The sequence below is a fragment of the Eleutherodactylus coqui genome, chromosome 9 (assembly GCF_035609145.1).
Source record: "Eleutherodactylus coqui strain aEleCoq1 chromosome 9, aEleCoq1.hap1, whole genome shotgun sequence".
NCBI classification, from domain to species: domain Eukaryota; kingdom Metazoa; phylum Chordata; class Amphibia; order Anura; family Eleutherodactylidae; genus Eleutherodactylus; species Eleutherodactylus coqui.
Window position 1 is genome coordinate 118,135,977 of NC_089845.1, and position 26,726 is coordinate 118,162,702.

Consider the following 26,726-nt stretch of genomic DNA (forward strand, 5'->3'; position numbering starts at 1 on the left):
TTTCCTCAACTCCCTTACCTCTCTCTAATTTTCTACTTCACCTCTTTCGATTATGCTTTGTTTATATTTTCTTTGTTATATTGGTGTTTTTGACATGGTCTCCAGTTGATGATTACCGGCTCTATCAACTGTCAACCCAGCCCCTCAAACAAACTGCACATGCGCCTGTTCCTGGATCCTGAGTGACGTTCATCATCCCACTGGAGTGATTCCCTCGCTATTATGGGATTCCGGTCTTCGGGCTCGATATGTTAATCTACCTGACTGTTCAGATCAACTTTTGTTAACACAATTATTTGTAATTTTATATTTGTTACTTTATTAAAATAAACTTTGAAATAGAAATAGCCCTCTGCTCCATTACATTTTTTTTTTGTCAAAAGTACTAACAAAAAGAAAATTAGGGTTAAACGAAATATTCCTGCAATTTCCTAGAGTCCCCAATTTGCATACTGTCTAGTGTATAGAATAAAAAATAAATAAAAAAAAACAAGGAAAAACTTAAAACCTGGCTAGTTCTGTTCGTCCAATGCATTATAATCAGCGGCGAAATTTTGAATGAGAAGAAAAACTTTGCTCAGTGTGGATTATAAACTATATACAGTGACTCTCAGAAGTAACTGTATGCAAGATAGGTGTTATACACTATTTGAAAGACAGAGTGCATTTGTACTATACAGGTGTGGCAGCATGGCTGATCTTTTAGTAAATTTAGTAAAGCTACAACAAAAATGACGCAGTTTTGCTGCGATTTTACAAAAACAAAAAAAAATCACAGCAAGAAAGAAAAAAAACACAACCCGCACGTGTAATTACACTAGAAGTCGAAAAGACGAACATTTACAAAAACTGTCATTCACAGAATGAGAGGTGCTTTTTAGAAACTTAGAAAATGAATAAACATTTTCTTTCAGCGGATGGAAGAAATACAAAAAGTTAACTCTAATAAGTCAAGACACAAACATTAAGAGTTTCAGCTTACCAGAGATGTCCATAAAAGCTCGGTCCCAGAACTCATCCACTGTGTAACACTCTGCACAAGTGATGTTGACCGACAGGACGATATCATCCTCAACGTACTTCAAGATTAGGTTATTCACCACAATATTCACATTGTTCACAACACGACGGATTAAACTCTGAACATAACCTGCAAGAGAAAGTAGATTCTGGGACAAACTCTTACATAGCTACATGGTGGGCTTACACCCACACAGAAAAACAGCAAAAGTCTCCCGAAGATCCTTTAAGAATCTTTTATCTGTTCTGCAAAAGGAAGTTGAACAAATTGTACAAATCAATAGTTGCCTGTTGATGCAAGAATAAATATAGAAGAATATGGTTTTCACCATGTATTTAGATGTAATTGTTCTTCCCAATATCTAAACCAGGCGGTTATGCTAACATTCAACCATACTGTATATGAAGGATACATTTAAAGGGTTTGATCAAATTAGTTTAATTTTAGTATCTTAATTTAGCTTCATTCTATTTAGTTTAGTTCAAATTAGTTTATGTTACAACAAAGCTTGGACAATTAAATCTGTTTAAACTGTCTAGAGTATAATGAAGTCGGTCAGGTTTCTGTTGAAGGTTTTGGTTTTTTGGTGGCAAAAAAAAGTGTAAAAACAGCACTATCTGCAACAAATCATAAGTATTGGAAGCCTTAATTAAAGTACAAGATCACGAATGTGAACAGAGCCTTAGTTGAACTTGTAGTAATGCCTTTTTACTTCATTTGCTCTTTGCGTATTGAGAATTGCCTAACGGGTTGACCTAGATTTCTTTTTTTTTATACCGCAAAATAAAATGTCATACTCACTTCTCCGGACTCCGGCATCACATGCGCCGCTGCTTGGTCCTCCATACTGTGTTCATTTACGGACTGCATTAAGCCTGTGACATCCCATAAACAAGCTTGTTGCAGCTTGTAAACATTATGTCACAGGGAAAACCCAGGGCAGCAATGTGAGACAAGGCGGAGATCCAGGAAAGGAGAGTATATGACGATTTGTTATTTTATGGCTTAGGGAACATGGTATTAAACGAAATATAAAGCAGCGCTGGACGTCGACCCGCTGGGAAAGGGGAGTATTCAATTTTGGTTCATTTTAAGCCCTTTAACCTTTTTTTTAAAGTCTCGGAAAAACCCTGTAAGAAATGAATATTTCAGCTCATTGGACACAGCGATTGAATGGGACAGCATTTTTTTTTAATTCCCAAAATATCAAACTGCATAAAAAAAACAAAAGCACTTAATTGCATTGTTGTTACCACAAAAAATACACAATCCGTTCAAACAGTTTACACATCATGCTGCGAAGGGATTCTTGTTTTGGTTAGAAGTCACTTAAGGTTTCCAGCATTATGAAGTCATGTTCTAAAACTAGCATCAGATTAAGGTGGTATGTGTTACTACAATCGGCACTTACTTCACAGCTTCACATTAAACAACAGTTTACTCTATAAGGCCATTTAAAAGATTTACAGGCAAATATCAAGTGAATAAAAATGCAAAATAGAATTTAAAGTCTAACAAACACAACTTTTACTGCTGACCTAATAAAAGCCAACGGCTTTGTTTCTAAAATAGGAAAATATGAGTCAGAACTGTACCTAATCACACAGTGTATTATAAGGCTACAGGCACTTACAAGCACAATGTGGTGCTTACCACCTGCTAACCTTCTACCTTCACTTAGGAAGGCCGCCCGCACACGTCCGGATTGGCATTGCGGAATCCGGAGGAGGCGTCCGCCTCCAGATCCTGCAGCAAATACCAGCTATAGCATGCAATGCAAAACCGTTTTTTCCTGTCCACGAGCAGAAATCAATTGCGATTTTCCGCTCGCAGCGGGATAAAAAAAAAAAAAAAAAGTTGCAGCATTTTCTATTTTGAGGTGGACCCCGAATTTTGATTGATATAACAGGCTTAGGCAGGGCTCACACAGGTGGATTTGTATTGTTGATGCCGCAATCGCCGTCTGCGCTGGTAATCCGCAGTTATACGGCGGCATTAAAAGGAACACATTTTTGCTTTTTCACTCACACACATGGATATGAATTGCGTATTTCGTGAGCAGAAGAAAAATCACAGCATGCTTATTCTGCAGCGGAATCCACATGGACAGCCTTAAATTATGTCAATGGAGGCCATCTGACCCGCAGCCAATACATAATTAACATTGTTCATGGGCTGCGGGTACCCGCATCATCGCTAAATGGCGGCACAAAAAAACAAAAAAAAAGTGAACCGTTGTGGTCATGCACAATACAATTAATCTACATGGCAATCACCCCAGGTACAGTACATTGATAATGCTTTAACTATCATCAGAGGTGAAAACTGCTGACAGACTCATTGTAATACATATTTTATCCTCTACTGTATTCTTCCATCTCTTGGTGGGCAGCACAGTGGCTCAGAAATAAGCACTGCTACCTTGCAGCAATGAGGTCCTGGGATCGAGTTTGACCAAGAGCAATAACTGCATAAAGTTAGCATGTTCTCCCCATGTTTCAGTGCTTCCTCCAGGCTCTCAGTTTCCTCCCCCAGTCTAAAAACATGACTTGGTTAATCTTGAATTTAGATCATGAACCCCAATGAGAGAGAAACCAATGTGAGTAATAAAGTCTCTACTGCGCTGCTGAACATCTAGGTGCTATATAACTGAACAAAATCAATAAAATTGACTTTTTCTTATTAAACAACAACAAACAAAAAAGAAAACAATGTGAAAACCTGATAAACTAACAGCACTTACAGCTTCCACACGTTTCATATTTACCCAAACTAAGGCCCCCTGTCCACGGCAGAGGCAGAATATTGCTAACAGGTCTCCGCGATGAGCCTATCTAATAGATAGGCTCACTGCGGAGAAACGGCGCATGCCGCGATTTGAATCCCGTGAGCGAAGAATCGCTATGATTCTCCACTCGTAGACGTCGGGCTCCGCTTTCCATAGTTCAGTCTATGGAAAGTGTGTCATGCAAGGTCCGCAAGTGATTTATCGCCGTGAAACTCGCAATGACAACTCGCCCATGGACAGGCGGCCTATATAAATCAGCAGCGCACATTTCTCTCACATACTAGGGATTTGCTATAATGGATTAGTTTAAGTAAAATGTAACAATCTGGAGTCCATAGTAATTAGCTCACTTAAAGACTAACTGTACTTTTAAAAACTTGACATGTCAAAGCGACATTCAAAAGTTTTGATCAGTGGGGGTTCAGGTGCTGAGGACCACGCTGATCTCTAAGTTGAAGGGGCTGCAACGCTGACCCGAGCACTGCAGCTGTTAGGCTATATTTTCTGCTTGTTAGCCCCTCTCAGTAGCTAAATATGCATGCAAAGAGGTCTATAGGCATCTATGTGTCCGTTTTCAGCTGCAAAGAGGAGCCAACAGGCAGCAAAGGTGCACAGTGCATGGCGTATTATAGCAATCAACAAGGGTCTCAGCATCCAGACCCCACCCCACACCCCACCTTTCCTCCTCCAATGATAAAAGCTTTTGACTCTGACAAGTCCTAAGTTTTTAAAAAGTGTAGTTACTCTGTCAGCTATGGAGCAGACAGATTCCCCCTGAGATTCCTTAGACTGGAGACACATTTACCAAACTCTAGATTTCTGTTGGCGTTTTTAATCCTCTGGATGTAGGCGAGATTTCCATTCACTGACTGCCAACAGAGATATTGTTGATAGCAAATGAACCACAATGTAAATTAAGAAGTTGCAAAACCTTTCATTTCACAGAGGTGAAGCTTTTTTTCCCCTCCCTACATATTAAATGGTAAAGCCCTTTAACCCCTTGAGTGGCACGCCCGGAAATTTTCCGGGGACGAGCTCCACTGCTCATAGTGACATAGCCCGGAAGATTTCCGGGCTATGTATCGCTATGGGAGCTGCAGAGCACAATGCCACAAGCTGTGACAGTGTGCTCTGCCTGCACAGTCCCACAGAGAGCAGTGCAAGGGCTTTGAAAAACCAGCAGAAGATATTGCCGACATGTCGGCAATGTCCTGCTTTGTTTACAAGTTGCCATAGAGACCATCGGCTTGTCAGAAGCAAGCCGATGGTCTCTGTGACAGGGAGAGCTTGGTGCTTGTCTGTCAGAGGACAGCTAGGTACCAGCTCTTACAGCAGAGATCAGAGAAAACCTCCGATCTCTGCTGTGTTAACCCTTTACATGCTGCAGTCTATGTGACTGCAGCATGTAAAGGGTTGTCACTGCAGCATGTAAAGGTCTGTCACCATCGGACCCCCGGAATGTGATCAGGGGTCCTGATGGGTCCCTGTGGAAGTCCCCTAAAGGGACAAAAAAAAAAAATTTAAAAAAAATTTAAATAAAAAAAAAGTAAAAAAAATTATTAAAAAAATTATAAAAACACTTGTCTCCCTTTACTTTGTAAAAAATCAAAAATACAATCACACATGTGGTATCCATGCGTCGTAATGACCCAGAGAAGGAAGTTAATACATTATTTAACCCCTTAATGACATGGCCCCTTTTTTTCTTTTTTCCCCATTTCTTTTTTTCCTCCCCCTGTTTAAAAAATCACAACTTGTCCCGCAAAAAACAAGCCCTCATATGGCCATGTCAATGGAAAAATGAAAAAGTTATGGCTCTTGAGACGCAACTGCAAAACTAGTTGAAATTCAATGATTAGACCATTTTTAAAAACCTGCCCTTTTGGGCACGACAGGGTGGTAAGAAACCTGCCACTCAAGGGGTTAAGTCCACAATCCTACTCAGCTTGTCAAACACTGTTTGACTTTGCAGAGTCACAAAACGTGCAAAAATAGTATATGAACGTTTTGTTTTATGACATTTAACATTTCTGGCAAATGAATGGCCATAAATATTTCCCACTTTGGGAATCGGCGCTCACAAAGCACACAACTCTATGACTCAAGTATACGAATAACAATTTCTGTCCAAAGCATTAGCTGTGATTTAAGAAGTGCTGCATGTTTTATTTTTCTATGCTTATCCAAGTTTGTTCCACTCTTTCCCCAATGGAAGACTATTGCTAAGGGTGGGAAAAATGCATGAACATTTATTAGCAATCCTGGGGTCCCTACAGCTGCATCCTTGTCCTGCGGATCACTGACTGTTCATCTGTATAATCATTGAATAGCAAAAATGGAAAAAAAAGTTTACAATTGTCACAAGCTTTTAAATTAGTTGCATATGAAAAAGGTTTTAAAACCCTCAACATGTTATTGATGCTAGCAGTCAGTGAATGGAAACTTTTTCTGTTGTTCACATTCAGAAGCTTGCAGAGGTTTGTTAAAATGTATTCACTGATGTAGGCCAGTATTCCTCATCTTCACTCCTGGGGGTACCTAAACAGGTTTTCTGGGACTTAACTACTGACGACCAATTATTAGGAATTCAGTGAAAGCTGTGCCTGCAATTATGAACTTGGGATGCTGCAACTCGGAAGGAGCGGTCAGCTTCCAGCCACAAGATACTTTGTGCGTGCGTTTTGTTTGGACGAAAGTTCACGTCTCTTCACGTACGCTTTAAAGGGGTTCTGACATGAATAATGTTTTTATGCTTTAGCAGCCATTGTTCCCTGGTCTGCCTAATGGACACAGGGAACCCATGGTTTAATGGCTGCTAAAGCATAAAAAGATAATACTTACCTGTTCTTCTGTTGTTGTTGACATCGGGGGGGTCATCTCCCGGCAGGCGCTGCTCCTCCTCTTCTGTCTGCACAAGCCGCGCCGCTCCGGGATCGCGCGCATGCGCAGTGGAGAGGTGCCCTCTGACAGGAGTCAGGACGGGCTGCGTCTCCACTGCGCATGCGCAGCACTCCGGAGTTCAGCCGGACGGACGGGCCGCCCACAGCAAGCACTGCTTGTGACGTGCTTGCTGTGGCGGTCCGTCCGTTGACCTCGGAAGTGCCTGACGGACGGACAAGAGCAGGAAGCGGTCTTTTTGACCGCTCCTGCTCTGCTTTAAAGGCACAGAAGAAGATGTCGGCTGGAGGGGACATGCCTGGCGATCGGGCCAGGCCAGGCAAGGTGAGTACAATTTTTTTTTTTTTATGTCAGAACCCCTTTAAGGTATTTTTCTTCTCTTGTGCGCTGTATCTGACGAGTTATGTAAGACGTGTATGGGGACATGATGATAACACAGCCTTAGCGGGAGATTTACGGAGGGCTGTTTGATCACTTTCTGTAGCTCATACTTAACACCCACTAGCAATCCAGAATGAATCCAGTTATTCACAAGGACAAGACCCAGTGTAATGTCTAAAGGGACAGGAGTGAGTTGTGCTAATTGGAGAATTTATCTTTATCATGTTTGGTCCCACTCTACAGTCCACTGCTGAGCATTATAATATAGAACACATGGGGTTTATGGGATATTTTTCTAAAAATTTGTAGATTTCAATATGAGGGCTGTGACAGGACATTTGTATCAATAAGAGTCTTTGTTTCATCTTGATACATCCGGATATGTGAATTTTTTACATCTATAAAAATCATTCAAGTTGTAAATGTTCAGCTTTGCCTTCCCTATTGGTTTATCCTGGTTATGCTTGCCATTACAATATGGAACACATGGCATTCATGGTACGATGCAGTATTGGGACATTGATCTATGCCGTCCCAATAGCTACCTTTTGAATTTTGTATCTTTGGAAGGATTATTTGATGACCTTTTCATATGCTTTCTGAATATTTGAAATCAGTACGTTTCTGATACGTTTAATCTACCGCTAACTGTGATATCTGAAACACTGCATGGTACACGATGAGTATACTTTGTTTACATATCTACTTGCCATTACAATGTGGAACATTATGGAACACATGACGCTTTTGATACTTAGGATACCAACAGATAATAAAAGTATACATAAGCGGTGAAGAAGGTGGAACATATAAAAATGGGAACTTCTAGAATGTCATATTTGATCCATATTTGATAGTAGAGGAGATTTGATCATAATGAACAGCATTTATAGCTTTTTGGGGCAGTTACTCGGCTTTTCCATCTTTATGTTAAATCGTGCAAAAAAAGCGCACATGTGACCGAACCCGATCAAATCAATGAGTTCTATTCACTGCTTAATGCATGTGCAAATTTTGCATGTCTAATACACAGCGAAAATAAGTGTGTATGAATTAGCCCCGAGGTTACTGGCTTGGAGAAACCTCTCCTGTGTGACAGGAGGCATGATGAAATGCCCAATGCTCTGGTATGAGAGCTGTCAGTAACAGACAGCCCACTTTCTGTAGTCCACTAAACCTAACCTCTAAACGATCCCCTATGCCCTGGCTTTAACTAACAGGGGTTATACAAAAAGGTGAAGAAGAGCAAAATAAAAAGTAGTTCTTACTTCTCTAAAGTTACTATTTTCGAAAATTTAATCAGAAAACTAAAGAAATGTTAACAAATTAGAAAGATTACTGGTAGAGGCCGCCTCAGAAATGAACCCCAAATGAAGACTAAGTTCTTTTTGAAAAAATAAAAAAAAGTTTGCTACATTGTTAGCCTTTAGGAAAAAAAATGTGATTTTTCCTAGGCCTCATGCCCACAGCCTGGTCGGATTATGGCTGCGAAATATCAGACCCAGCAACCCCAGAACCTCTACTCACCTGTCCGGATCCGCCGCGAGCGTCTTGGGTTGCGCACATACACAGTGCAGGGCATGATGTGCCTGCGCTGGGCTGTGACGCAGATGCCCGCGATACTTTTGCTTGGCTCACTGCGTAAGTATTGCGGGACGGACGGCTTCCATTGACTGCATTCGCACAAAAAAGGACATGCTTCGATTCTCCTCCGTGAGCGGAAAAACGCAATTGATTTCCGCGTGGACAGGGGAGAATTATTTTTTTTTTTAACACCGCATGTCTATGGATAGACATTGCTGTGGAATTCGTGGCGGGTGTCTGACCGCAAATTCCGCAGCAATTATCAGTCCATGGGCATTCGGCATTAGGAAGAGAAACAAAGTGATTTTGTAGATGTGATACCTTTTATTGACTAACAAACAGAAATGATGTTACAACAAGCTTGCAAATCTAATAGGCATTAGGGCGGCTTCACACAACCGAATATCTATTGTGGAATCCATGGTTGGCGTCCGAATGGAGGATTTGCAGCAAATCACATGCATGGAAAGGTATGCAAAATCACTCTTTCCTTCACAGTCGCAGAAACGAATTGCATATTCCACCAGCAGAGGAAAAAAAATCGCAGCCTGCTCCATTTTTCTGCAGACTCCGAGTGGACGGCCTCCATTAAAGTCAATGGAAGCTCTCCGACCCGCAGCCCATCCGTAATTGACATTGCGGATGGGCTGCAGGTACCAAAGTCATCGCCTAGCGACGGCGCGAGAAAAAAAAAAAAAAAGTACTGTGCATCACTGATGACGAGCATCTACAGTCAACCGCAATACAGAGTTTCCAGGTACGCAAAGTCACCAGCTGGGGTCACAGCCGGATTCCAATGCAGGTTCCCACGTGCGTAATCCATCTCTCCTGTATGCAGACGGCAGTCTAACAAAATCACTTTGTTTTTCTCACTGACAAAATACACCTTAGAGTGGTTGTACAAGAATAGCAAGCTATCCCCTGTGCCCAAGTTAGAGAACAACATGTTGATTATTGGGGGTCTCAGCACCGAGATGCCTGCTGATCTGGAGAAATGGACTCCGTGTCCCTCTCTCCCGACATTGGAAAGGAAAACACTTTGAATGGAGTGCTGGCCAAGCATACGCAGTCATTGCTCAATTCATTTCAATGGGAGTGACAAAAATATTCAAATGGATTCCCCTTGACTATCTTGTCAGTCCCAATGAAAGTGAATGTAGCGCTGATGCGCTTGCGCAACCAGAGCTTCGTTCACTCTCTTCCTCATTATGAGGGGTGAATAAACTCCACCGTGAGAAGGACGGGGACACAGGACCCCTATACTTGAGATCAGGGGGTCTCAGTGCTGAGGCCCCCACGATCAGCAAGTTATTCCTGATTTATCATTTTACAAAACTAGCCATGCATAGTGGGTTGTATTTGTATCAAACCTTGAATTAGTAACACTTTCTAATTGTTTTTAATCGCTGTATGCGTAACTGTTACAATAAAACGGGATCATTTGATAAATTGGGAATTGTGTTTTGTACTGGAATAAATTTATTGCAATGGGCACTGCACAACAGTCAACAGGAGGGTACAAAAAGATGAGTTCACATACAATGAAAAAACAAACTAAACTATCCATCAGTGCGCACCCTAAATGCAAAATATAAACTTTGCCACAATTGTGACTAAAAAAAATAAAAAAAATAACAGCATGCATGTATTGGAATATATACACCATTTAAGCGTCCCTCCTGTTTCAGGACAAACTTATATCCCTCTCCAGCTCTGGTCCCTTCAATCTGTCAGTTAGGCCTCGTTTACACGAGGGACATGGTATCGCGGCAAGAAAATCGCAGCTATATCACATCACTGATCCGTGCAATATCGCTGCGGTTTCTCGCGGCGATACTGCAACTTTGTATCGCTCCAAAGTCGCTTGACTTTGTAGCACTATATGCAAGGATTTTTGGGGGTGAAGCTTGAAATATAAGCCCTACCCCGAAAATTAGCCATAGCTGCAGAAATTTTAAAAAAAAGTATACTTCACTTAGAAGCGCTGTCTGGGGCTCCGGCACTGGTCCGCAGCACTGGTCGTCTTCATCTCTTCTGGCCGGGGATTGAAAAATCCCCGCCTCCTGGAAGCGCTGGCTGTGAGTGGCTGATGCTTACCCAATCAGAGCCAGCGCTCGATGAATGGCTGTGATTGGTTCAATCGAGCGCTGGCTGCGATTGGCTAAGCGTCAGCCAATTAGAGGCTGTGCTTCCAGGAGGCGGGGATTTTTCAAAGAGATGGAGAAGTATAGTGCCAGGGACCAGGGAGAAGACTGTCCAGAGTCTGAGAGCACTTCTAAGGTGATGTATACTTTTTTTTCCCCCCTGCAGTTAGGGCTTAAGTTATGGCCTTGACAGTAGGATTTCCTATGGTCAAAATTGCATCGCACTGCACGAAAATCGTGCTTTCATGCGATGCGATGCAACAGAGAGGAAGACTCCATAGGGAAACATGGGCTACAAAAGCTCATGAGTCGCGTGCATATCGCAGGACCCACAGTCATTGTCTCGGGATGTAGCACATTTCAAAACATCAGACGTGTGAAATTGGACGCATTGGAAAGCATGGGCTGAACGAACATGCGATTTGTCGCATTGCCGCAGCGCGGCTTTGTCGCCCGTGTGAACGAAGTCTTAAGAGTCTTGTTTTCAGCTATCTATGATGACTAACACAATCTTCAGACTACCTAATTCGCCAAAGTGCAAAGGTGGTGTTAACCTGCATTACACCTGCTCTCTGATTGGCCTGAGCAGTTTAAGTGATCAGCACTGGCCAATCAGAGAGTACTGCACAGTGTGGATTAGGTAGTTTGAAAATTGTTACAGCCATCCTGGACAGCTGAAAATGGGGCCTGAAACTACTGGATCAGAGAGACAAACTGTGAACTACTGTAAGTATTTTACCCCGTCCTGGGATAACATTTTGTCCCAAAACTGGAAAGTCACAGTCACAGGCAGTGAAAACCACAATATATTTAGTGGCCATAAATATTGTTCAACTGCCTTAAGAAAACTGTATACACAGCATTCTGTATGGTACATCTCATTTTCTATAGATGTTCGGCCTGAGAGATAACAAAGATCAAGTGGGCTAGCTGTTAATTTCAAATGTATGGTGTTCGTATAGAGATTCTATCAAGATTTTGGTTTAGTGAATCCTTGACCACTACTTGTTACAAATACAGAATGCCTTTAATAAAACAATCACCTGGTGGTAAGTCAGGATCGGTGGGGGCAGTCTGCTGGATCCTCCTTGGTTTAACGGGAGATTTAGCACTCTCTGTGTTGCTTCGGCTGGTAGAACTTGAACCACAGCTCTCATGATCATCCTGGAAGATAAACAAAATATAGAATATATAGTATTTATGAAAATGTGATTCTATTCTTTTTTTTAATTATCAAAATGTAATTAAATTTAGCAAACTATACTATCGTTAACCCCTTAATGACAAGGCCCTTTTTTTCCCATTTTAGTCTTTTCCTCTCCCCTTTTTAAAAAATCACAACTCCTTTATTTATCTATTGACGTAGCTGTCTGAGGGCTTGTTTCTTGCAGGACAAATTGTATTTGTCAATGGTACTATTTAATGTACCATGTAATGCACAAAAAAAAAAAAAAAAAAAAAAAAAAATTAAAAAAAAATTCCAAGTGGAGTAAAATGAAAAGAAAAAAAAAAAACATTGCCATTTCCCGATGTGTTTGGTTTCTACAGCGCACAGACAGCAACAAAAATGGCATAACTTTATTCTATTGGTCAGTGCAATTACTACAATACCAAACTTATATAGTTTTGCCCTTTGTTTTTGTTTTTTTGCTGCCATCTTCTGAGCGCAATAACTTTTTTTTTCGGCGACAAAGTTGTGCAAGGGATCATTTTTGCAGGACGCCGTGTAGTTTGTGTTGGTAACATTTTGGAATACATACAAATTTTTGATCACTTTTTACTGCATTTTTTTTTTTGGAGACAGAGTGACCAAAAAGCACATTTCTGGTGGGTTTTTTTTCCTGACATTTATCGTGCGGGGTAATAAATGCATGACTTTGATAGATCGGACTTTTACAGACGCAGAGATACCAAACCCGTATTTTTGTTCAATGATTTAGATTATTTTATTGTAAATATGGCAAAATGGTTTTTTATTGAAAAAAAAAAAAAAACAGTAATAGGGGAAAAAAAATTTGTAAAACTTTATTGTTCTTATTTATTTTTTTGTCCCCAGAGGGGACAACAACTAGCGATGCTTTGATCGCTCCTGCAGTATGATTTAACACCATAGCATTACATCATACTGCTATCAGGCAGGCAGTCTATCAAGCCAACATCAAAAAAAAAAAACTATCTGGACCCCACAGACCTACCATGAAAATATTGTGTAGTTGGGCAGTGTATAAAGCCACGGTTATGTGGTTACGTTTCCAGCCATGCAGCAAGTATAGGTGAATGACATGTTAATATGTTTCACCTATACTTGCTGCACGCCCAAAAATCACATTACAAAACTTCAGCATTCAAAGTAACGCTCTGTGTTTTTTGACGCACAGTTATGAGCCACAAAATCAAAACAACCACATATAAGACCACCACGTTACTTCACCAAATAAGTAATTGCAAATCAAGGGTTTGCAGAAGCAAAGTCTCCACCTGCCTCATAAAAATAAATTACAATTAAAAAGGGGTTTTCTGCAGACTGCAAAATTTCCCAAACGTTTCCACTAACTGCCATTATCCCAAACATTTCTCAAACTGAACTGCAGTATCTTTTATTGTTGACTTGCACCACCGCCAGCTTCAGATTTGCAAAAACTATAATTTCCCACAATGCCTCATTTCAAGCTACGGACGAGTGCACATTCACCACCGTACAAACTAAGTTATTACATAATTTGAAGGCACTGAGCACGGTGGTGTGTTGGCAGCTAGGGTATTGCAGTCAAGTTTTTAAAAGTTGAACAAGTCAACAAAATGATCATCTGACAACTACATATTTTCTGGTTCACTGAAGACACTTCTAGCATGTAACTGCGTAAACAATTCCCAATTCTACGTCCACTTGGTTTTAAAGAACAAGCTGAGCATATAGAGGGGCTACAGTAGATAGCTGGCTTATTGTCGGCACTATTCAGAAGCCATTTAAAACACTTTGAAAAGTCATGACCCTATTAAGACTGCCATGAGGCTCTACACACAGAACTACCCAAGCATCCCAAGTACACAACCCAATAAAACTGACAGTGCAAACCAAATGTTCCAAAACGGAGAAGAAAACCTCAATTAAAGGTCAGGAGGTTAAACGGAGCAGTGAAAAGGGGGAACATCTTAGAGCTAACTAAATAAATGGAAGAAACTTAATACAGTTTTATCAGGAGACTCTCACAATTTGTCTTGTAATGATTTCCAGAAACTCTAGTGCTGCCCTCACATACTAATTAAAGGTGTTATACGGAGCAAAAAATCCAATTGAGGCTCCAAAAAGATAAATAGTAAATAGGACAGAAAGGTCAGTGATCAACGCCAACCTTCACATAGCCAGAATTATGCCTAAACGTCTGATAATGTCAACATTGGATAGGTGTACGTACAGGACTGCAGCCAAAGTCAGTTTATAACCAATTTCCAGTAGGCTTGCGGCAAATAACCAGGGTTAGGATTGTGGAAGTGTTAGGTTATATTGTTAAATCCTTATTTAATTAGAGTTGTTGGCTTCTGTGGTTTTGAAGAAATCTATAGTTAAACAAGCTAAATAATAAAGTCTCACATTAGAACTTGTAGGATTTTTAACTAACCACAGTGATAATTATCTGAAAATGCACTTGGCTACATTTACAGCATCATTCCTCTAGTTAACAGTAATGCTGTAATGTTTTTAGAAGACTTTAGGCATTCATTGGGATGTTGTCTTTTTTCAACTTGACCCTGTACAATGAAGGTATAGTCAAACATAGAGGTTGAGGTACAGATAAAACCTCATCTACAACGGAAGTGTGTATTTTTCAATTATTTTACTTTTCTTCATTTGTAAGAAGATTGTTTAAAATTTTTTTTTAAACTGCAGCCAATTACCATATCATAAAACCATGGCAAACATGCATGCTTTTTTTTCAGATGCGGCTTTAACGGCACCTCATTCTCTACATGTAAGCAAACTCTTGTAATCTGGATTCAAGTACTATACATTCCAAACAGCCCAAGTCGGCTAGCACAAATACAAGTATGCATAGTGCTCCAAAGAATAGAAGAAAAACAACAGGAGTGTCGGACGGACTCACCTAGTGTGGACCACCTTTAGGGCGCCTTCACGCTGGCAAGAAAATCACGTGAAAAAAAGGGTGTGAGTAAAAAGCAGAATTATGAAACCAATAACTTTCAAAGGTTTCCTTCACATTTGCGAGGTTTTCACTCATGCAATGTTGCAAGAGAAAAAAAATTGTGGCATATCCTATCTTTCTACAACGTGCAATTTTTAATCTCCCATGTTTCCCTATGGAGCCTCTTTTTTATCACACCCCAAAGCGCGAACTTACGATTTTCATGCAATGCGTTTTTAATTTCAAAAGAATTTTCATATATTCTCAGGGGGTATAACTTTATAGTTTTTAGATGCAAATTGCGCTAGTAGGCTATAGAGCATGGTCTGTGCCATACTTACTATGTGATTACCTCGTGATACCAAGATGGCGCCGAGGTACGGCGTCCTCCGAGACCGTGTGTTTGTAAGTAACAATAATTTTATTGTGTTTATAAAGATGTATGTTTGTAAATGGATGTATTGCTTGAAAAAGGCGGCTATGCACCGCCGAAACGCGTCGCAATAAAGTAAATTATTAACTGAATATCGGTATATTGGTTCCGGAGCGCGGGGGTACTTTTTTGCTATTTGAATCTACTATGTGATTTAGACACTTTTTACCACTCGTCACACAAAGGAGCGCTCCTATATGAAAAAAGGGGGTCAGCCAATATGCGAAACGGTCAATATTTTGCACAAATTTGGGTGTATAAATTTTTGGCTTACACTAAGCCAACAGATAGGTTGTATTAAGTTAAAACTACACAGTCTAAAGATTCAACAAACTGCTCACTTAGCAGAGCCACTCTAAAAAATCTGGTGAATTTTAAAACTAAAGTCCAAATATTAGATAGTATTAGTAAATCTGCTCCATAGACTTATCTATAGTCTGGACATGCACTAATATTTCTACATCAGGTGCACATCGAAATTTTGTGGTAACCCAGGCTTTAAGCAAGGTAACATATCTGCTATAATCAAAGTAGTTGTGATCTTACTGAACCTCATACAGCGCAAGTCTATAGATGAGGATCTAGGCTCAATTAAGACAAATACACCAGACATAAAATAAACATTATTTAGGTTAAATCCTATCCGCAAGGCATGTAAAGGCTAATCTTAGTAAAAACATGTGCAAAATCTGTGAAAAAACACACATAGCCACATACGTAAAAGCAAAGGCTCATGCTGATAATATATCAGCAGTGTATATTAGTCTCTCCATATATCACTGGATGTGATTCTTGGCTCCATTTTTCTCTCACATGGTATTAATCACTCACACACCTTTATCCGCAGTTCAAAAAGCTGAAGTCAAACTTTTAACCAGCTTAGTACACTATTCTCTCCTCAGAATGTGGTCTTACAAAAGTTTATACATGCCATGCCTTTCACTTGTTTCGATCTAATAACTGAATTTAAGGCTCTTTACAGAACAAAAAAAATGCTATTTAAGATGTGAGAACCATAAAACCATTAACCTATTCACAGAAATGTGCAATGCTGTATAATTTATTACAGAGCACCACTGTATAGGCCCAGCAGCCATGTCCATTAGTTAGGGGCCGTGTACGAATATCACAAGCTACTATAGAAGCTTCTGGTGGTATTTTGCAAGTTTAAATGTGCCTATAAATTGTACATGAGAAAGAGCAAATGAGCAGGGGATTTTCATAGCAGTACTAATGAGATTTGTCAAATTTATCATAATTCAGATCAAAGATGAAAAGATTGAAAGAACTAATCTTTGATGTGCATCAGCAAATTCAGAATCCATTGTGTCTCATCATCGTAACCTGTTTTAAGCTGGAGTTGGTCCAGCAATCAGGACTCAAATGAATGGTTGGCCAGGTAAGATATAGATGGGCTGGATCTACAAAAGCAGCAATTTGACAGTAGCAACAAACAGAAGGGGGTCTGGAGAGAGTGACCAGGCTCTATAACCTATATTTGCCCTAACATGGCAAATGGGCAGGGACTGCCTTCATCAGACATGTATTGGTCACACTAGTTATGGCTTGAGTATGTACAGAGTATGTGTTCAGCATTTATTACATGCTTTCTTGTCTAAACATTTTTCAATTTTGGGTGTGGTCTATAAAGGGAACCGGTCATGTAAAAAGACAACATATTATAGAGCAGGAGGAGCTGAATAGGTTGATCGTTTTATACAAAAATACTGAGTATAACTTCATTTATGGCTTTAAATGTATGCACATTTTGAGAATAAGAGCCCAGTGGATGCTCTTAATCATTCATTGACAGCCATCGCTGTATGGACCAACATAAAGGGAGGGCTATCAATGACTGACTGAGACCACCCACTGGACTCAAACCCATAAATTAGAGTTCAAAGGGAACCTGTCACATCCATCAGCACCATAAACTAAGTTATGGTGCTGTTAGGGAACGTGACAAGGAGTCAGGTGATGTATTTTTTTATACTCACCTGTTTTTGCGATCAAACGATGTCACCCACTGAAGTAGGTATACGGCACAAAAATCCGACTCTTTTTAGAGTCCGTGTGTACTCTCTCCCACAGACGTATATAGGAGAGTGTGTGTAAGTGACTCTGAAAAGAAATCGGATTTTCGTGTCTACTTCAGTGCTAGATTGCGGGAGTGGGCGAGTATAAAAGATGCATCACCCAGCTACATTCTACATCTCCCCAAAGCACCATAATTTCATTTAGTTTCGCTTTAAAGCATCCTCCAGTCCTGAAGAAACAAATATGGCCAAACTGCTTCTCTGACTACCTGATGCCGACTGTCAATCAGTATACAGTGCTTGGATTCGCCAGCGCTGTCCATATAAGCAGTGCTGGTCCGTCAGAGTGGAATATGGTCTCTTGAGACTGTCACTATATACTAATGCACGGTGTGCACCAGGTAGTGAGAGAAGCAATTCTGCCGTCATGTTTTTTGTCCAGGGCCAGAGGGAGCTTTACAATCAATACATTTTAAGTTATACTCCATCTTCTTGCATGAAACGTTATATCCCTTTACCAAGCTTTTATTTTTGTCTTCCATGGTAAAAAAACATAACTAAAATCTGGTATAGTCCTTATTGTACTGACCCACAGGATAAAGCTGTTATTTTTGCTTCAGTTTGTACACCGTAAAACAATACCCCGCATAGAGGGCAAAATTGTGAGACTTTTTCCCACCTCCTACTGCACGTAAAAATTTATAAAAATTAAACTAACTAAAAATTAAAGCAAAATGGAAGCTTTCCTTTTGCTTTGCTTTTTTAAAAAAACCTAGTGAAATCAATGGAGGAAAAATAGAGCAGTTTATTTCCGTTTTAATTCTTGGCTACAAAAACAGAGCAGAAGAATGGAATTAGGATTGAAACCCTAAACGCTGATGTGAAGTAAGCCAAAGTTGACAAAAAAATAAAAAAAAGTCATGATTTTTAGAAAGTAGGAAGGAGAACCCAAAAATCAAAAGAAAGGGAAAAAAAGGGGTTGGCATCTTTAAGAGGTTAATGATAAAGAGATCACTGGCTGGACTAGTGGGAACAATCACTTGGAATCTTTGTAGAAATCTGGCTGCAATTGTTCAATTTCCCTGGAGTGATGAATGAGGGCATTAAACAGTTGCTTGACTGAAATCAATGAACTATCCATGTAGCGCGCGGATCTGCCGGGTCTTTCATGGGGCCAGATCCCCTACGAAGCCACTCTAGATAATAGAGGGTCTTAGACCCTTTTACGAGGACTAATGAAAGGTCACAAACATTCACCCAACATCCAATTCCTAAATTATCAGTCTGTGAGGATGTACACACAACCAGGCAAAAAATGTGCAAACATTCTTTCGTTGGTTAAGCGTATCTTTTGTGCACACATAAAAATGCTTGCTGGCGGTAGGGTTGTAGAGTCGATAAGCCTAACTGCTGAATCTGACTCCGAACTCCTTCATATATGACTTATGTAAATTTACTGCTTTAAAATGTTAACATCAGACTTTTCATCATTATGATACAATATTTCATCTTCTATAAAATTAGTTTGATTGGAACACAATTTCAGAACACAAAAAAAAAAAAAAAAAAAAAAAAACTTTACTAAGTTGTAAACACCCACACAGAAATAGAACATGACGCAATTTGTTTTCCGCTTGTACTTTCACACGGACAGAACGCGTCCGTCTGCATAGGATTGCGTTTTGTAATGCAATCCTATGCAGGCGGACACGGGCGGAAATTCAGCGAGAAATCCCACCACGGAATTTCTGCCCGTGTGCAGGGGCCATAGATAAACTTTAAATTAGATCACATTTGAGTTGAACTTCAATTTTTATAAGCCGGAGTTGGTCCTTTTTTACTGACTCTACCAAAATGGGACGCCCAACTGGTTGGCAGCACATCTCCTCATGTACATTCCTCAGACTGGGCATCATATTGGTTGTTCTGTGTTATCCAGTACTTCAAAAGAGAAGAATTTAGGGGTTCTGATTTCTGGCAGCTTTAAAATAAGTCCACGATGCAATTAGGCTGCACCGCATGAGGTATAACCAATGGAAAGAGGGAGATTGTGATCCCGTTGTACAAAGCTGTAGTGAGACCACATCTAGATTATTATGCTCAGTTCCGGAGACCTCACCCACAGAAAGACATTAAAAAATAGAACGTTTTATATCACCGAGGCAATAAAGTTCCCGTCAATAAAGTGTATTTCACCGTGGGGAACCACAAAAGGATAAAATATAACTTTTATTAATTTATTTAGATAAAAGAAAAAAAGAAATTTTTTTTGTGCGTGATAAAGTGATACAGTATAGCTATGCTGATATAATAAAATAGGAGGTCTCGTTTATTTATTAAATATTCTCACAGAGCCTAAATAATCCCTTTAGGAGAAATATATTATGTGACCCATTCAGATCTACACAAAACATCTAATAATAAATGTTGTGTCTCTTCGTTTTCCTCTCTCTCCCTTATTCTACAGTTTTAGAACTAGTCTCAGACAATTCCCCTGTCATCCAGTTCACCAGATAATATGATATAAAGGGAGACTATTAGTATTGCCTACAAGTAGCAACTACTGTTGTTTGATAATGGGCAAAGCTCTAGAGTTGATATACTTTGTCCCCAGATTCAATAGAATTGTGTATTCACTTTGATATATGCAGAATACTGGGGTTTCATCCACACTTAAACCGTATATAACTCTGTAAGGGGAGTATCATGCCCTTTGTTATTATGAGGGGATATATGTCAGGCTCAAGAAAATAAATATATCACCACAATGAATGATATGCAAATATTAGGTTCCTATTTAGGAGTTACCCGTATATATTTGCAATCACCAAAAGATGTATAAGCATCCCAAGCTTAAGTGGTATATATTCATGGAGATGGCTTGTAATTTAATAGATAATGTGAGGTATACCTTATATATAAAGGAGATACCTATAGCAATATTCTTGCCATCCAATCTGTATAGATGGATCAGAGATTTTTCTGATTCATCTAGAGATCTCCTTTATATAAAAAGAGGAATATATATTGATCTGGGATATACCTACAGATCATATATATTGGTCTAAGATGTGACTTCAGATCAAATTGCTGTGAATAGAAGTGACTTCTGTCTAATTGTTGCTTAAATGCACTGAAAGTATTGTGCCCTCGCAACAAAAAATTGCTGTGAATAGAAGTGACTTCTATCTAGTTGTTGCTAAATTGCACTAAGAGTATTGTGCCCTCGCAACAAACTAATTCCTAAGTGATTCCTTTTGGCACAGGGCCAATCAATGATATTGGTCACATTAGGTAATGGCTCTTTTCCATCTACGCGTTTCTGCTGCTAGATGCTTTCTAGCAGCGTCATCAGGATGGATTATTTAGTAAAGACAGGATAGTAGAGCCACACAGCACAGTAGCTGATAAAAAATTTACAGAAAAGTTGTTTTTTCCCCCCATGAAAGGTCGCCTGCACACGGCGCTGGATTCCGCATGAGGAATCCGACTGACAGCAGCGGCGTCCGTGAGTACCTGTATTTCATTCTTTTCATTTGTTCTGCGGATGGTCCGCACGGCTCGCCATTGGACATGCGTGGAACAGGTTGTTTTTTTTTTTAAACTCCTGCTTTTCCCGCAATCTTTCCACAATGTCAATTGCGGAAGGGCCGCAGGCCAGACGGTTCCCATTTACTTCAATTGAAGCCATCCATGCGGAATCTGCTCAATAATGGAGCTTGCTGCGATTTTTCCTCCACAATTTGTGTCCGCTTGTGCAGTAAGTATCACTTTTCCATAGCATGCTATGGGCGGTATATGCTGTGAAACCCGGAGGTGGACGCCCTCCCTGGATTCCGCCCGTGTTTAGGCAGCCTTAGACAGATAGTCAAACACCATAAAATGGTTAATTGCCACCATTTACTATAGGCCTCTTTTATATCGCAATCATTTTTTAAGTGTCATTTTATTTTTTCAGGACTCCACAAAGCATATAAAATTCTGCAGTACTTTTTCACATTTACTAGAAAATTTCAAAAGCTGATTTTCTAAGAACATATTCAGTTCTGACATGGATTTTAAGAGCCTATATAAAGCAAAAAAACCATAAATCACCCAATTTTAAAAACTGCACACCTCCAAGAATTCAAAATGGCATTTAGGAAATTTATTAACACTTTAGATGTTTCACAGAAATTAAACAGTTATAATTTTTTGCAGATTTTCAATTTAAAAGCATTTTTTTCCTATAACATAGCATCGGGCCTCATATTGTGCTTGCCACCATGCGTTTTACGCGCGAGACATTTTTCATTCATAAGCGCCTTGCATCGCTTCTGTGAAATAGTGATCCTAATGCACGTGTTTCACACACAGAGGATTGCAATTCTTTTCCATTGATTTTAAATCGGAAACTTAAGGCCGCCTGCAGACGAGCGGGTCGGATCCGGCGGCGAGAATTCTCGCCGCGGGACCCGACCCGAGAGCCTGCAGGGATGAGCGCGTACTCACCGCGCGCCCGGCTCCTTCATGTGCCGGCTGCCGGGGGGCAGCTGGCGCATGCGCAGACCGGAGCCGCCGGCTGCGTGGGTGATGTTTCTGCGCGGGGCTCGCAGAGCCCCGCACAAAAATAGGGCATGCCGCGGTTTGTTTGCCGCGCGACATTTCGCGCGGCCAAACCGCGGCCGTCTGCATAGGATTGCGTTTGTTAACGCCATCCTATGCAGGCTTTGAGCGGCGGAAATCCCGCGGGAAATCCCGCCACGGGATTTCCGCTCGTCTGCAGGCGGCCTTACATCACACTCGCATGCACATCACACGACATGCGAGTGCCATGCAATGTCTTTTATGGTTTTATTGAAAACAATGAGCGAGGCGTTCCAAGGGAGCGTCAAAAGATAGAACATGCTGCGAAAAAACGCTCATGTGAATAACTCCATTCAACGCGCCAAACTTGTATGAGATTCTTGCCTGTGTGAATCCTAACAGTAACAAATCAGAACTTTTTATTGGTCAAAATAACAGCTACCGTTACGTTGCTGATATCTCATGCATCTAACACTGACGGACCTAAAAGAGAGTTAGCCTAAATTTTCCATTCCTCCATACAGAATGCATTTTGCTCTGTGACTACAACACTGATCCAATAATACATGTCATATATAGCAAAGATAGCCAGAGCATGAGTGAAACTATATTTGAAATGTAAATATTTGGTTGAAGCAAATGCCAGAGTTTCATTAAGTGACTACCTCTGCGGGCCCACCCCGGGGAAACTCCAACTCTACACACTGCTATTTACATCCAGATAAAAAAAAGAAATCAAGCAAAGCTCCTGTGCTCCATCATTTGTATGTAATCGACGCATTAAAACTACACGATTAATTTTTCAAACTTTGCGCTTGTCTCAAAAGCCCAGAGTTGGAACATGTTCATTAAAGAAACCTAAAAAAAAAAAAATAAAACGTTCCAAGTGAACTGCCAAAACCAGCATAATTATGAAAATATTTAACACTGGGACCAACTGAAATCACATACTGAATATAGATCAAGGTGATGTCATTAAATACGACCCAGCCAAAACGTACTAAAACTACTGCGCTCCCATAAATCTGGCTCACACCAGATGACAATAAACATGTGAAAATGAAAAGGGAAAAGGAACACCAATTATATTTTAGACATTTCATGAAATATATTTATCATAAATGCCTTAAGAAGGTTCTGCGAATGGACGTCGGCCTAGAGAACGGCTCTACAGCTCACCTAACCTACTTATTTCCCTGACAAATGATCCAAATTGGTCCACATCCTAAAACACTTGCCACATTTTGGACAAGTATTCAGGAAGTCTTAATCACGGAGGCTAAACTGCTAATAAGGAATAAAACCGCTTGAATGGATAGTTATGAAGGGCTAATGGTCTCACTCTGTAATGCAAGACCTTACACTAAGAAAGGAAAATAAGTTTGAGGGTCATTTTGACACTATCATATATAGACAATGTGGAAGGGAGAATAGCAGCTTTTTCTGTGTAATTGTATTTTTAACCCCTTAAGGATGTGGCCCATGTCTTCATAGGCAATCTACTATGGCACCCATTGGGAAGGCCCCTAGCTGCCATGGCAAACGAACTGCACCTTGTGATCTGCCCACAGGAGGGCCATTCAGGACCCTGAAACTCTGATCGGGAAATTTAAATGTCACTGTCAGAGTTGATATTGGCATTTAAAAAGTTAAAAGCCGCGATTAGTGTCAGTGCTGATCGCGGCTGCTGTGGGCAGGTGTCAGCTGTCAAAGCTCCATTCAGCCAGCATCTGCCATGTATGGAGCTAGATTGAGTTCCATCAAGGGGGTTCGAGGGTTATGGAGTGGGATTGGGAGTCAATGTCAAAGAGTGTTAAATCTGACCAGGACATTAGTGCATGTTCCAGAGTAGACCATGATTTACCTATTACGCAGATTGTAGAGCCATTTCTATGTGCAAACTGTCATTCTAAATGGTAGATTAAATGCCTGATATTTAGCATTTTGTATGTAGTCAAAATGACACAAAAAAGGGAAATAGAGTCTTAAAACCATAGTGTAAGCATAGCAACTACAATGAAGCCTTAAAGGGGTTGTCGGGCTTACATTAACAAGGAAGCCACTTTGAGATGAGCTTCCAAAATTGCACTGAAAAGTTGTCCTCTGGGATGGGGGTGGTCTTCTCAAACAAGATGGGCAATATGCATAATATTATGGAGGAAGTGAAATTTGTCACAGGAAACCTGGCCTAAATAAAAGGGTGGTCTTGTCAAAAAGGAGGTTCAAGTGAAAGTACAATGGTCAACCAATGGTCATGTTAGCAAAAGGTGACTTCTCGTATTTAAAAATAGTCTAAAAAGCTGGGACATTGGCGTGACTTGTTGTTTATTATTGACTCAAAAGAAAAGGCAATTGCGTAAATCAAAATAGGAGATGCTTCAAAACCAGCAGATAACATGTTTTAGAGTTTTGCAAACCTCTTCATCAGACAGCCTGATAAACATATAATAGAATGTTCAAAACCCGGATCGTTCCAGCAGCGCAGAGGCCACCAGAATCTGCACTGACTGGCTGATTATGGTCTCTTCTAACTCTACACTGTTGAGCCAATGGTTTTGAACATGCTATAATAGGTTTACCTAGCTATCTGATGAACAGGTCTGCTAATCTCGAAACAAGTTCCTTCTGCAATGATGATGTCACAACCAACAGGGAAATGTGACCATGGCAGATAATCACTAGTCAAAGTGAGCAGATGATTTGCTGCAGAAGTCAAATGTCCCATTTGTTAGTTATGCCACTAACCCCTTCAATATTGAGGGCATACCCTAGCACCCCACTGAGGAACTGATTAAAATAACTAGTGCAGCTGCCTCTTCATTGTTTGCCAGGCACAGCTCATCATATTTTGTAGTGGCTATGCTAGGTACTACAGCTTAGTCCTATTAACATATTTCATGCACTAGGAAACTAACAAAAATCATCAAACAAATGCAGGTAAAAAGAGTCTAGAACCACAAATTAATTTTACCGAAAAAGTGGGTGGTATTAGCATAACCAATACACCATTCTGTAACTGTACCTCAAAATAATTGGAAAAGAGCAAAGCAAACATTGAAAAAAAAATTGCAAATGTTTTGCTATAACAGTTTGTTAGAAAGATGCCAACTTCTCACCTCGTAAATGACCAACTTCCCTACAAAAAAATCAAGGTTAAACAATGTTTACTTATCAAACACCCTATGCTAAGCTTGGAATATATGCATTCCTGTAATCTTCTGTCACTGGTTCTGTAATAACCAAAACACCATATCCATCTGCACCTGCAAACACAACAAGAACCGCAGGAGTAATAACCACAGGAAACATAGGACAGCTTAGGTACTAAACCACGGCGAAAAATTACAAAGTGAAAATACATAAATAAAAACAAAGCCAGACCTTTGGGCCCAAATACTCAGGTGTTATCAAGGTCTCCCCCCAAGGACTGCAGTAGGATACAGATGTAAGAAGTAGCGCTCCTTGACGGGCTTTTGGCATGTTTTTATTTAAACTAATGAGAATGAAGAATAAGCTGTGACTCTTGAACAGATTTTATGACCAGATGTGAAAGATTGAGAAGCGAAAAGAAAAAAGGGGGAATAAAAATCTTTTCCTTCTGTCTCTTGCCACAACATATCGACCTCTAGCTTTCTCAGCTCTCCCAGCTGAACAGTAAATAGGAGTAAGGCTTTTGGAGCTACCTTAAGCGTGCAGGAAACATAGCTAGCTGACTAGTTTAGATGTTTTTTTTTCCATTTTTATTGGTGCAATCGCTAACATTCTTTGCGGATGTTGTTATACATGAGCTTTTCAGGCCACAAAAGTCCAGCTTAAGCTCATTTGTAACATCGATGAAGGATTTTAAATGTTGTTTTAACACGGGGAGTTGTAATTGAGCGTGAGAAACCCAATGTCCCACCAAAAGATCAAGCCTAAGACCAAGGTTTTTCTATGGCCCAAAAGAGAAAACGTACAATATGTTACAGATTATTTTGCAGAGCTAACAGACGCTTATGGAGAAAAATAAGTTTTCAGAGGTATCACACGTGTTCAGAAACAAGCGGGTATATTCCTTTTATGTCGTGTCACCGGGGACAATACGTTGCATGCATAGGAACTACCATAGTGGAAAACCAACTTCTACTTTTCAGAGTCAATGGCCAACTGATGCTTGCAATCAAAATATTGGGCAAACACACATCCCTATCCAATAAGAGAAAAGTTGTTCATGGGCTTTTCAAGCAGTATGGAGTTTAATCGATTAACTGATATTGATGGGATGGGGCTCTGCCAGTGCTCACATTAACTGCATGAAAAGCCTAGTTTTACAGGTATACTGTTTAATTTAAAACGCCATTACTTACAGGGCATTGTACATAAGGAAAAAAGGTTTTAAGTACATAACATCCGGCAATTAAAAATAAAAACAAGTATAATTAAGTAGAATATACATGACCTTAATGAATGACAGACTAGTGCAGACAGAGAGAACAGTGCTTCAAGCGTTAATTTAAAAAGAGAAGGAGTTGTTTTAACCCCTTCATGACATGGCCTATTTTGGGCTTAAAGACGCAACAATTTTTGGCGGATTTTCTTCTCCGTATATCAAAAGTCATAACTTTTTTATTTTTCCGTTGATGCGGCCGTGTGAGGGCTTGTTTTTTGCGTGGCGAACTGTAGTTTTTATCGGTGCCACTTTTGGGTACATAGACTATATTGTAAAACTTTTTTTTTTTTTTTTAATGATAGCA

General features: G+C 40.1%; 1 protein-coding gene across 1 annotated transcript in view; it reads right to left on the reverse strand.

Moving 5' to 3' along the window:
• The window catches only part of VPS13B (vacuolar protein sorting 13 homolog B), a 968,736-nt gene that overhangs the window by 877,935 nt on the left and 64,075 nt on the right, over positions 1 to 26,726 (reverse strand). Inside the window, exons 4-5 of the mRNA XM_066578394.1 lie at positions 11,860 to 11,980; positions 983 to 1,150 (exon numbers count right to left, since the gene is read on the reverse strand). Of these exons, the coding sequence (XP_066434491.1) occupies positions 983 to 1,150; positions 11,860 to 11,980 (289 nt within the window). The remainder of the gene's footprint in view (positions 1 to 982; positions 1,151 to 11,859; positions 11,981 to 26,726) is intronic.